Genomic DNA, 12,531 nt, shown 5'->3' on the forward strand with positions numbered 1-12,531 from the left:
GGTGTTGCCTAGTGGTCAGGTACAGGTGTTGGTTAGTGGTCATGTACAGGTGTTGTCTGGTGGTCAGGTACAGGTGTTGTCTAGTGGTCAGGTACAGGTGTTGTCTAGTGGTCAGGTACAGGTGTTGTCTGGTTGGTAAGGTACAGGTGGTATCTGGTGGTCAGGTACAGGAGTGGTCAGGTACAGATTTTGTCTAGTGGTCAGGTACAGGAGTGGTCAGGTACAGGTGTTGTCTGGTGGTCAGGTACAGGTGTTGTCTAGTGGTCAGGTACAGGTGTTGTCTAGTGGTCAGGTAGAGGTGTTGTCTGGTTGGTAAGGTACAGGTGGTATCTGGTGGTCAGGTACAGGTGGTGTCTGGTGGTCAGGTACAGGTGTTGTCTAGTGGTCAGGTACAAGAGTTGTCTGGTGGTCAGGTACAGGTGTTGCCTAGTGGTCATGTACAGGTGTTGGTTAGTGGTCATGTACAGGTGTTGTCTGGTGGTCATGTACAGGGGTTGTCTGGTGGTCAGGTACAGGTGTTGCCTAGTGGTCATGTACAGGTGTTGGTTAGTGGTCATGTACAGGTCTTGTCTGGTGGTCAGGTACAGGTGTTGTCTAATGGTCAGGTACAGGTGTTGTCTAGTGGTCAGGTAGAGGTGTTGTCTGGTTGGTAAGGTACAGGTGGTATCTGGTGGTCAGGTACAGGTGGTGTCTGGTGGTCAGGTACAGGTGTTGTCTAGTGGTCAGGTACAGGAGTTGTCTAGTGGTCAGGTACAGGAGTGGTCAGGTACAGGTTTTGTCTAGTGGTCAGGTACAAGAGTTGTCTGGTGGTCAGGTACAGGTGTTGTCTGGTGGTCAGGTACAGGTGTTGCCTAGTGGTCAGGTACAGGTGTTGGTTAGTGGTCATGTACAGGTGTTGTCTGGTGGTCAGGTACAGGTGTTGTCTAGTGGTCAGGTACAGGTGTTGTCTAGTGGTCAGGTAGAGGTGTTGTCTGGTTGGTAAGGTACAGGTGGTATCTGGTGGTCAGGTACAGGTTTTGTCTGGTGGTCAGGTACAGGTGGTGTCTGGTTGGTAAGGTACAGGTGTTGTCTAGTGGTCAGGTACAGGTGTTGTCTAGTGGTCAGGTAGAGGTGTTGTCTGGTTGGTAAGGTACAGGTGGTATCTGGTGGTCAGGTACAGGTGTTGTCTGGTGGTCAGGTACAGGTGGTGTCTGGTTGGTAAGGTACAGGTGTTGTCTGGTGGTCAGGTACAGGAGTGGTCAGGTACAGGTTTTGTCTAGTGGTCAGGTACAAGAGTTGTCTGGTGGTCAGGTACAGGTGTTGCCTAGTGGTCATGTACAGGTGTTGGTTAGTGGTCATGTACAGGTGTTGTCTGGTGGTCAGGTACAGGTGTTGCCTAGTGGTCATGTACAGGTGTTGGTTAGTGGTCATGTACAGGTGTTGTCTGGTGGTCAGGTACAGGTGTTGTCTAGTGGTCAGGTACAGGTGTTGTCTAGTGGTCAGGTACAGGTGTTGTCTAGTGGTCAGGTACAGGTGTGGTCAGGTACAGGTGTGGTCAGGTAGGGGTGTGGTCATGTACAGGTGTTGGTTAGTGGTCATGTACAGGTGTTGTCTAGTGGTCAGGTACAGGTGTTGTCTGGTGGTCAGGTACAGGTGTTGTCTGGTGGTCAGGTACAGGTGTTGTCTAGTGGTCAGGTACAGGTGTTGTCTAGTGGTCAGGTACAGGTGTTGTCTAGTGGTCAGGTACAGGTGTTGTCTAGTGGTCAGGTACAGGTGTTGTCTCGTACCCCGCAGCTGAACGGCGCTCTGAGCCACCAGCGGGTCTCTGCTGAGACGAGCCAGGGTGACGGCTGCTTTCTGCTGAACCCGCTCGCATGCGGCGCCCTCTGATGGACTGGAGGACGACGGCTTCTCATTCAGCAGCACCAGCAGCTGCTCCACTCCTGAACACAAATCCAGTGACTCTCACATGCTGCAGGAAAACACTCGGCATCTGTGCATGTGTGTGTGTGTTGCTTACATACCCTTCTCCTCTAGAACATCTGCAGTGCATTGCTCCAGAACCGACAGATTCGCAAGGATGGTCACAACCTGCAGGGATTGAATGATATCATTACTGGATTCTAAGTTTACAGTACTGCTACTACACTGGGAAACGTGTGCGAGTGTACAATATACTCCTGACTACCAGTGTTGTATAACGTACATTTAAGTAGTTTGCCAATTAGGAAAATATACTGAAGTAAAACTATTAAAGTCCCCCTGTAGTCAATATTTGTATCCCTTAGAACTCATCTTTTATCACCAAAATGACCTATTTAAATGTTTTTTCCTTGAAATTTTTTTCTTCATGCCTTAAAATATCTTGAATGTAACCTTATCTCATTTAGTATACGCGGTTCTATGAATATGCAAATGAGCCCAGTCAACCTAACCCTCGTTGACGATCACACGTTGATCTGATTGGTTACAAGGTAGTCTGTGACGTCAGAAACAGCAGCGATTTCAAACTGTGTTTTTGGTTGGGTTTTTGAGACTGTCTTTGGTTCACTGCAGTTTTAAGGAGAAAATACTCCGCAATGGTGTCGACATGAATTTACACATGGTTTGTCTTAAAGGGGTGGTATGGTATAATTCCCTTTTCACAAGATGTAAAATAAGTCTTTGATGTCCCCAGAGTGTGTTTTAGATCAAAATACCCCAGAGATATTTTTATATAGCATGTTCAAATTGTAACTTTTTGAGGGTGAGCAAAAACGCCTGGTTTTGTGTCTTTCCCTTTAAAAGCAAATGAGCTGCTGCTCCCGGCACAGGGGGTGGAGCTTCATCAGCTTGTGTCCTCAGCAGCTTCGATTAAGGCTGGTTCACACGGCAGGATAATTAGGCCGATTTTAGCCCTGATTCACCCCTTCCGACAATCTTAAGGATGCTCCGATTATCGTAAAATAATCTGATCAGATGTTCCTGCCGTGCAGTGTTGTATAAAGTACTAGAAAGCAATACTTGAGTAAAAGTACAAGTATGGTACTAGAAAAAGACTTTGGTAGAAGTAAAAGTTACCTTTTAGAATATTACTTAAGTAAAAGTCTTAAAGTATCTGATTTATATTGTACTTAAGTATGAAAAGTAATTTTCTGATATTTAATGTAAAGTATTTTAAGTAAAAGTAAAAAGTTTTTTTTTTTTTTTAAGCAAGCGGTTAACTTTGATTGTGAACTTTATTGTGGATTTCTTATACTAGGCATACTATTAACTGGTACAACCTGCTGTTGTTTGTGTTTTGTAGCCTGTACTTGTGTTATCGTTTATCTCCCACTGCATGTACCTTAAGTTAGCTGCTCTACTAAGAAAAAATCTATTTTCAGCCCTGGAGTTTCATGCCTTAGTCCGGCCCACTTTAGTTCCCGACTGACTATATTAAAATAATATAATTAAACCCTCAGTATATAAGTCTGCAATAGTGCACTGTTCCGTACAGCCTTATAATTCATTGTATTTTTCAAAAATATAATTTTATATTCAGTGCACTAGCCGTACACAGGGTTTTATAAATACAGAGGTCCCAAAAGTGATCTTGCTAGGGGGTTCGGGGGCATATTATTTTTCCACTGTCATTGGCAAAAAACATATGTATATCTCTGTTAAATAGGAATCCATTGTAATAAAGTTATTCTCATTACTGGGCACAGTATGCAAAAGGCTATTGCTCTACCTGCTCCCCTCTCTCATCTCCATCTCTCGTTCTTCTTCTCTCAGTCTCTTTATCTTTACCTGTACATCTCCCCTTCCCGAAGCTGAGCTTTGATTACAGTCTTTGCAAACTGATTATTTATGTCGGTCGTTTAAAACTTCTATCGTAAATCAGCGGTTTAGTTTAGCCACTTGCATCTTATCTCGTGAAGCGTCGCGTTGGGATTTTATTTTGTAGTAGCCTAACGAGTAACGAAGATGCTTAGTGGAAATATAGCGGAGTAAAAGTATACATTTTATCTAGGAAATGTAGTGGAGTAAAACTAAAAGTTGACATTAATTTAAATAGCGAAGTAAAGTACAGATACGTGAAATTTCTACTTAAGTACAGTAACGAAGTATTTGTATTCCGTTACATTACAACACTGCTGCCGTGTGTGGTGTGTTCAGACTGCTCTCGTCTGCTCGGAAGGATGTCGGGACCGCTCCGATCTCAAATCGGGGATATCCAACATGTTGGATTTTTTTGGCCCGATTTCTCCTCGTGTGTGGTGTCCCCCGGGGACAAGCGAGCGTAGCCTGTGGACTGTGGCGTGTAGCCAATCAGAAAGCGAGGCGAAAAATTTCGGATAAAAACAAACTACAAACTATCGCCACTGCATCCTCTTCGTCCGCCATGATTGTTTACTCTGAAGTCACGTTTGATCTCGAGGGATTTCGCGAGATTTCCCGCCTGACCTGGGAATGCTCGGGAGTCAAATCGGTTTGTGTGTGATGTGTTGATTTTGCCGTGTGGTTGCGCACCACACACTGTACGACCAAAACTGTTAGACCCATGATTTTTTATCGCCGTGTGTGGGGTCTCAGGTTTGGAAAATCGGCCGACAATGTTAAAATCGTCCCGTGTGAACCAGGCATTAGCTCACACAGACATGCACTGAACATTTCAAAAACGTTTAGCCGTTTATGTTCAAACCCGGAGACGATGATGGACGGACTCAAGAAGAAGTGAAAACATGTAGAATGCAACAGGACATTTCTGAATGGTTAGTAGATTCATTTATGTTGCTGATGTGAAATTAACTATCTTCTAGTCGTTGATTAGCATATTCTGTCATGACAATCTATAAAACCCGGGAGGAATGTCGTGTAGTCCCTATCAGCCGTTTGTTGTAGTCCTTAAAAACGATTTCTTCAAAAAGATCTTGTTTATGCTCAAACAGCAACATTACACACTAACTAAGTTAGAAAAGTGAAATCATAATCAACAACCCCTAAAGCATATTAAAAACACCACAGACATAAACAAGCTGGATTTACACCACAGGGGAACTTTAAGAGTCTATGTTAGTGTTTAAAGGGATTGTTCACACAAAGGAAAACTTGTCATTATTTACTCCTCCTCGTGTTATTCCAAACTTGTATGACTTCCTTATTCTCAAGAAGATATTTGAAAAATAAAAACTGTTTTAGGCCAAACACTACACCCAGTGACATTCATGGCAAAAACAAACATTTTAAAATGTCTTCTTTTATTTCCCACAGTTTGAGAAGAGTAAATAATGACGTTTTGGGTGAACTAGAACGACTCAGAATGATTCAGTGAGAGAGTCCACAGTAATACTACACAAGAACAAACGCGCTGGCGGTCTCTGCAGGTGTGTGTGTGTGTGTGTGTGTGTGTGTGTGTGTGTGTGTGTGCACCTGGTCTTTGGAGTACGGCGTGTCGACGCGCTGGCGGTCTCTGCAGGTGTGTGTGTGTGTGTGTGTGTGTGTGTATATATGCACCTGGTCTTTGGAGTACGGCGTGTCGACGCGCTGGCGGTCTCTGCAGGCCTGCAGAAGGATGGGAACGGCGTTGAGCTGCAGGAGGATCTCACAGGCCATGCTGTCGAAGAACGTGATGTTGGCCAGCGCTGCCGACGCCAGCAGAAACACTTCACCGCAGGACGCGCTCGCACACAGACCTGCACACACACAACACGAGCCTCAACTACCGCCTAGCACAACTCAATCAGTGAATCCCAATGACATTTAAAACCAAGCCATTCTTCTAGAGCGCAGGTTCCAGAAAAATCATCTCAACAATAAACAACAAATTCTGAAATAAGTAATTAAAGTATTAAACCCCATGTTACTCTAGCTGCCTCTGAAACTGAAACCACATTTTAGATAAACAAAACCAGATTTTATGGTTAAAGCTTTCTTGGGATGGTTAACGATCTTGGAAAATGGAGTCTCAGCAACCTCTCAGCACCTTACGAGAGCTGACCCAGGAGGAACTTGCACCTCGGAACCTATTTGAAAGTTTGCGTTCTCGAGCACCAAACACTGTTCTCGTGCAAATGAGCGGCCAGAACACATTAACATTTTCCTGTTTTCAGTTAAACGGTGCCGTGTTAGCGGCCCCTAAGTTAATAACTAAATGATCTTTACAACGGAAGTGAATCAATCAAAACTAACTTTATCTGGACAATAACTTTATTCTAGAGCTGCTGTAAAGCCTGAACACTCTCTGTTACTGTCATTTCCTATTATCACTGTAAAGCTGCTTTGAAACAATCTATATTGTTAAAGCGCTGTATAAATGAAGGAGACTTGACTATTGACTCTAGAGTAACACCTACAGGTCACACTCTACAGGTCAAAGGTCAACACCAGGGTCAAATATCACAGTTTCCTCTCAGAGCACATCTGACTCTAGAGCAGGGGTTCCCAATCCTGCTCCTGTCGATCGACTGTCCTAGAGTAACACCAGAGGTCAAAGGTCAAAGTTTCATCCTCTCAGAGCACATCTGACTCTAGAGCAGGGGTGCCCAATCCTGCTCCTGTCGATCGACTGTCCTAGAGTAACACCAGAGGTCAAAGTTTCATCCTCTCAGAGCACATCTGACTCTAGAGCAGGGGTGCCCAATCCTGCTCCTGTCGATCGACTGTCCTAGAGTAACACCAGAGGTCAAAGGTCAAAGTTTCATCCTCTCAGAGCACATCTACTGACTCTAGAGCAGGGGTGCCCAATCCTGCTCCTGTCGATCGACTGTCCTGCACAGTTCATCTCCAACCCTAACCAAACACTGATGGAGTCGGTCAGTCTGTGGCGTGATGGAGTCGGTCAGTCTGTGGCGTGATGGAGTCGGTCAGTCTGTGGCGTGATGAGTTGGTCAGTCTGTGGCGTGATGGAGTCGGTCAGTCTGCGGCGTGACGAGTCGGTCAGACTGCGGCGTGACGAGTCGGTCAGACTGCGGCGTGATGGAGTCGGTCAGTCTGCGGTGTGATGGAGTCGGTCAGTCTGCGGCGTGATGGAGTCGGTCAGTCTGTGGCGTGATGAGTCGGTCAGTCTGTGGCGTGATGGAGTCGGTCAGTCTGTGGCGTGATGGAGTCGGTCAGTCTGCGGTGTGATGGAGTCGGTCAGTCTGCGGCGTGATGGAGTCGGTCAGTCTGTGGCGTGATGGAGTTGGTCAGTCTGCGGCGTGATGGAGTCGGTCAGTCTGTGGCGTGATGGAGTCGGTCAGTCTGCGGCGTGATGGAGTCGGTCGGTCTGCGGCGTGATGGAGTCGGTCAGTCTGCGGCGTGATGGAGTCGGTCAGTCTGCGGCGTGATGGAGTCGGTCAGTCTGCGGCGTGATGGAGTCGGTCAGTCTGCGGCGTGACGAGTCGGTCAGACTGCGGCGTGATGGAGTCGGTCAGTCTGCGGTGTGATGGAGTCGGTCAGTCTGCGGTGTGATGGAGTCGGTCAGTCTGCGGCATGATGGAGTCGGTCAGTCTGGGGCGTGATGGTGTCGGTCAGTCTGCGGCGTGATGGAGTCGGTCAGTCTGTGGCGTGATGGAGTCGGTCAGACTGCGGCGTGATGGAGTCGGTCAGTCTGTGGCGTGATGGAGTCGGTCAGTCTGTGGCGTGATGGAGTCGGTCAGTCTGTGGCGTGATGAGTTGGTCAGTCTGTGGCGTGATGGAGTCGGTCAGTCTGCGGCGTGACGAGTCGGTCAGACTGCGGCGTGATGGAGTCGGTCAGTCTGCGGTGTGATGGAGTCGGTCAGTCTGCGGCGTGATGAGTCGGTCAGTCTGTGGCGTGATGGAGTCGGTCAGTCTGTGGCGTGATGGAGTCGGTCAGTCTGCGGCGTGATGGAGTCGGTCAGTCTGCGGCGTGATGGAGTCGGTCAGTCTGTGGCGTGATGGAGTTGGTCAGTCTGCGGCGTGATGGAGTCGGTCAGTCTGTGGCGTGATGGAGTCGGTCAGTCTGCGGCGTGATGGAGTCGGTCGGTCTGCGGCGTGATGGAGTCGGTCGGTCTGCGGCGTGATGGAGTCGGTCGGTCTGCGGCGTGATGGAGTCGGTCAGTCTGCGGCGTGATGGAGTCGGTCAGTCTGCGGCGTGACGAGTCGGTCAGACTGCGGCGTGATGGAGTCGGTCAGTCTGCGGTGTGATGGAGTCGGTCAGTCTGCGGTGTGATGGAGTCGGTCAGTCTGGGGCGTGATGGTGTCGGTCAGTCTGCGGCGTGATGGAGTCGGTCAGTCTGTGGCGTGATGGAGTCGGTCAGACTGCGGCGTGATGGAGTCGGTCAGTCTGTGGCGTGATGGAGTCGGTCAGTCTGTGGCGTGATGGAGTCGGTCAGTCTGCGGCGTGATGGAGTCGGTCAGTCTGCGGCGTGATGGAGTCGGTCAGACTGTGGCGTGATGGAGTCGTTCAGTCTGTGGCGTGATGGAGTCGTTCAGTCTGCGGCGTGATGGAGTCGGTCAGACTGTGGCGTGATGGAGTCGTTCAGTCTGTGGCGTGATGGAGTCGGTCAGTCTGCGGCGTGATGGAGTCGGTCAGACTGTGGCGTGATGGAGTCGTTCAGTCTGTGGCGTGATGGAGTCGGTCAGTCTGCGGCGTGATGGAGTCGGTCAGACTGTGGCGTGATGGAGTCGTTCAGTCTGTGGCGTGATGGAGTCGGTCAGTCTGTGGCGTGATGGAGTCGGTCAGTCTGTGGCGTGATGGAGTCGGTCAGTCTGTGGCGTGATGGAGTCGGTCAGTCTGTGGCGTGATGGAGTCGGTCAGTCTGTGGCGTGATGGAGTCGGTCAGACTGTGGCGTGATGGAGTCGGTCAGACTGTGGCGTGATGGAGTCGTTCAGTCTGTGGCGTGATGGAGTCGGTCAGTCTGCGGCGTGATGGAGTCGGTCAGACTGTGGCGTGATGGAGTCGTTCAGTCTGTGGCGTGATGGAGTCGGTCAGTCTGTGGCGTGATGGAGTCGGTCAGTCTGTGGCGTGATGGAGTCGGTCAGTCTGTGGCGTGATGGAGTCGGTCAGTCTGTGGCGTGATGGAGTCGGTCAGTCTGTGGCGTGATGGAGTCGGTCAGTCTGTGGCGTGATGGAGTCTGTCAGTCTGTGGCGTGATGGAGTCGGTCAGTCTGTGGCGTGATGGAGTCGGTCAGTCTGCGGCGTGATGGAGTCGGTCAGTCTGCGGCGTGACGAGTCGGTCAGACTGCGGCGTGATGGAGTCGGTCAGTCTGCGGTGTGATGGAGTCGGTCAGTCTGCGGTGTGATGGAGTCGGTCAGTCTGCGGCGTGATGGAGTCGGTCAGTCTGGGGCGTGATGGTGTCGGTCAGTCTGCGGCGTGATGGAGTCGGTCAGTCTGTGGCGTGATGGAGTCGGTCAGACTGCGGCGTGATGGAGTCGGTCAGTCTGTGGCGTGATGGAGTCGGTCAGTCTGTGGCGTGATGGAGTCGGTCAGTCTGCGGCGTGATGGAGTCGGTCAGTCTGCGGCGTGATGGAGTCGGTCAGACTGTGGCGTGATGGAGTCGGTCAGACTGTGGCGTGATGGAGTCGGTCAGACTGTGGCGTGATGGAGTCGTTCAGTCTGTGGCGTGATGGAGTCGGTCAGTCTGCGGCGTGATGGAGTCGGTCAGACTGTGGCGTGATGGAGTCGTTCAGTCTGTGGCGTGATGGAGTCGGTTCATTCTGTGGCGTGATGGAGTCTGTCAGTCTGTGGCGTGATGGAGTCGGTCAGTCTGTGGCGTGATGGAGTCGGTCAGACTGTGGCGTGATGGAGTCGGTCAGTCTGTGGCGTGATGGAGTCGGTCAGTCTGTGGCGTGATGGAGTCGGTCAGTCTGCGGCGTGATGGAGTCGGTCAGTCTGCGGCGTGATGGAGTCGGTCAGTCTGCGGCGTGATGGAGTCGGTCAGTCTGCGGCGTGATGAGTCGGTCAGTCTGCGGCGTGATGAGTCGGTCAGTCTGTGGCGTGATGGAGTCGGTCTGTCTGTGGCGTGATGGAGTCGGTCGGTCTGTGGCCCACCACTGGTATACTGTATACATATATAAATATTCCATATAGTTTTTTTTTGTTTTACAGGTGTTTTACCTGTATTCTGAATTATGCATTGCATTGTGTTGTGTTTTACGATTAAAGGAAATTTCTGTAAAATTACTGGATAATTTCCTGGCAGAAAATTACCACTACATTTTCCGTTTGTATTTTTTTGACAGTGGAAGAGTTTCGGTTCATTTGTGACGCGCAGTTCAGGGAGACCAAGACAGCAGAAAGCGCATTCTGTTTGTTTTCTTTATTTTACAAAAGCAAAAACAATGTTTTGTTGTTATTTTGAGTATACATAAATAAAAGTAGACCTTTTACAGTTTTGAAGGATGTCGTTCTCTTATCTGTATCAAAAACGACGGAGTATTTTAAGTTCATTCCGCTGTTATCAGAAAAAAAATCCAAGTGAATGCGCCGGCGCTTTCGTTTAACCGATTTTAGAACAATGAGTAGCGCCACATGGCCTGGTGTGCCAAAACACTTACTTATAGAGTTCAATATTTCATACAAAACAATCACAAAACGCTTTGTGACATTTTGAAAAGCTGTGCATGGATTAGGCCACTGGAAGCAGGATCGTACCTTGAACATGTGTCATCTCTCGTCACATGAGTGGAAGCGCTAAGAGTTCTGATTTGATTGTTTTTGTTATTTCATATCTTTATGTGATATATTGGATAGGGTGTAAAGCGGCTGATGATATATGTGATATGGTGTAGGACTCACTGATGAGGGCTGTGACGATGTCCTGCATGCTCTCCAGGAAGCTGGCGAGGTGTTGTGTGGAGCTGTGATGAGGAGAGGTGATCTGAGCCATGACCGCCGCCGCCTCCGCTCGCGTCGCCTCCGCACACTCGCCGTCCGTCAGGATCTCTGCCAGACACAGGATCCCGTCCACCTGATGCACACACACACCACAGCTGCTCAGCTCACCTGATGCACACACACACACCACATCTGACACAGCTCAACAGAAACTGTCAGCGTAAACGTTCAGGCTCTAGATGACCAATCTGATAAACATCATGGCAGCGACAGGACAGACCAGAGGAAAACAAACCAATAGTTATCAGTCATCACATTCACTGATTTCGGTTATTCAGTCATTCGTGATTAAAATACAGAACAGAGAATAGGAAAGCATTTAAGGCAGTATATGAGATTTCAACAAATCAAGTATATGCAGTATATATATACACTGAACAAAATTATAAACGCAACACTTGTTTTTGCCCCCATTTTTCATGAGCTGAACTCAAAGATCTAAGACTTTTTCTATGCACACAAAAGGCCTATTTCTCTCAAATATTGTTCACAAATCTGCCTAAATCTGTGTTAGTGAGCACTTCTCCTTTGCCGAGATACTCCATCCACCTCACAGGTGTGGCATATCAAGATGCTGGTCATAATAGTATGAGAATAATAGTAAAAGTATAATATATATAAGTTTAAGAAAACATATACAATAGCACAGTCTTATAAACTGTACTGAGTACAGATATTTATGGAGTATATGAGAGCATTTATTATTTTGATCGAGGAGGAGGATTTGATGAGGAGATCAAACTGAATCAAACTCCTGGAGTTTCTGAGCTGAGACTTCAGTTTCCGAATGCAGTTCTGTTATATAATCCATCACCACACAGTGGCGCTGTTACACAAACTGAGAAACACACGAGTCACCAGAAGATAATTCTATACAGACAATCAAAACCACATTATCACTCAAACAGAGAGCAGGGAGAATGACACACCGTATCAGATACAGTTCAATCCTCCACCTGCTCACAAAATAACGTTATTTTTAAAGATAAAGACAATTACAGCTTAGAAAAAAATTCTTCCTATGCACTTCAAACATTATATATACTGCATATAGTATTATTTTTGGGTGTTTGGTGGCATAAATCGACTCAAACATCTTTGAAACATTAGCAGTCATTACTAGTGTCAGTTATATTCATAACTTCAGTCAAATACACTTTACTTTTGAGCTGCTATTTTAGTATTATTGATTTCACATTTTAATTTTAATTAAAGTTTTAGTATTTTTCGTGTTTTTTTCTTTTATATAAATATGTCCACATAGTTGTTATTAATTTAATTTATTTTTCAGTTATTTTAGTATAGGCTTACACTCTCATTCAGTGTGCTTTCAGCTGACAGAGTCTGTGAACACATCTGGGTGGTTTCCTGTGCTGTGCATGCTGGGAAACAATACCTCTTCCAGCTGGCTGATGCCGTCTTCCACACAGCAGATGGAGGCCAGGGTCCTGAGCGCGTGTGCGTACAGAGAGCTGAAGCAGTCCTGCCGGCAGATCTTCAGCAGCGCCACCACAGCGCCCTCCTGTGGAGCACACCAGCACTCTTTACTAACAGCAGCGCTCTTCACTAACGGCAGCGCTCTTTACTAACAGCAGCGCTCTTTACTAACGGCAGCGCTCTTCACTAACGGCAGCAGCGCTCTTCACTAACGGCAGCGCTCTTCACTAACGGCAGCGCTCTTCACTAACGGCAGCGCTCTTCACTAACGGCAGCGCTCTTCACTAACGGCAGCAGCGCTCTTCACTAACG

The 12,531-nt window shown here is 48.0% G+C and overlaps 1 protein-coding gene across 6 annotated transcripts in view; it reads right to left on the reverse strand.

The window, feature by feature from the left end:
• The window catches only part of insc (INSC spindle orientation adaptor protein), a 321,619-nt gene that overhangs the window by 232,394 nt on the left and 76,694 nt on the right, over positions 1–12,531 (reverse strand). For all 6 annotated transcript variants that reach the window (XM_079604170.1, XM_079604168.1, XM_079604166.1 and 3 more), the window contains exons 7-11: positions 12,179–12,304; positions 10,684–10,855; positions 5,458–5,636; positions 2,004–2,070; positions 1,767–1,922 (exon numbers count right to left, since the gene is read on the reverse strand). In XM_079604170.1, coding sequence (XP_079460296.1) covers positions 1,767–1,922; positions 2,004–2,070; positions 5,458–5,636; positions 10,684–10,855; positions 12,179–12,304 — 700 coding nt within the window. The remainder of the gene's footprint in view (positions 1–1,766; positions 1,923–2,003; positions 2,071–5,457; positions 5,637–10,683; positions 10,856–12,178; positions 12,305–12,531) is intronic.

Source organism: Phoxinus phoxinus, assembly GCF_949152265.1.
Source record: "Phoxinus phoxinus genome assembly, chromosome: 25".
NCBI lineage: Eukaryota > Metazoa > Chordata > Actinopteri > Cypriniformes > Leuciscidae > Phoxinus > Phoxinus phoxinus.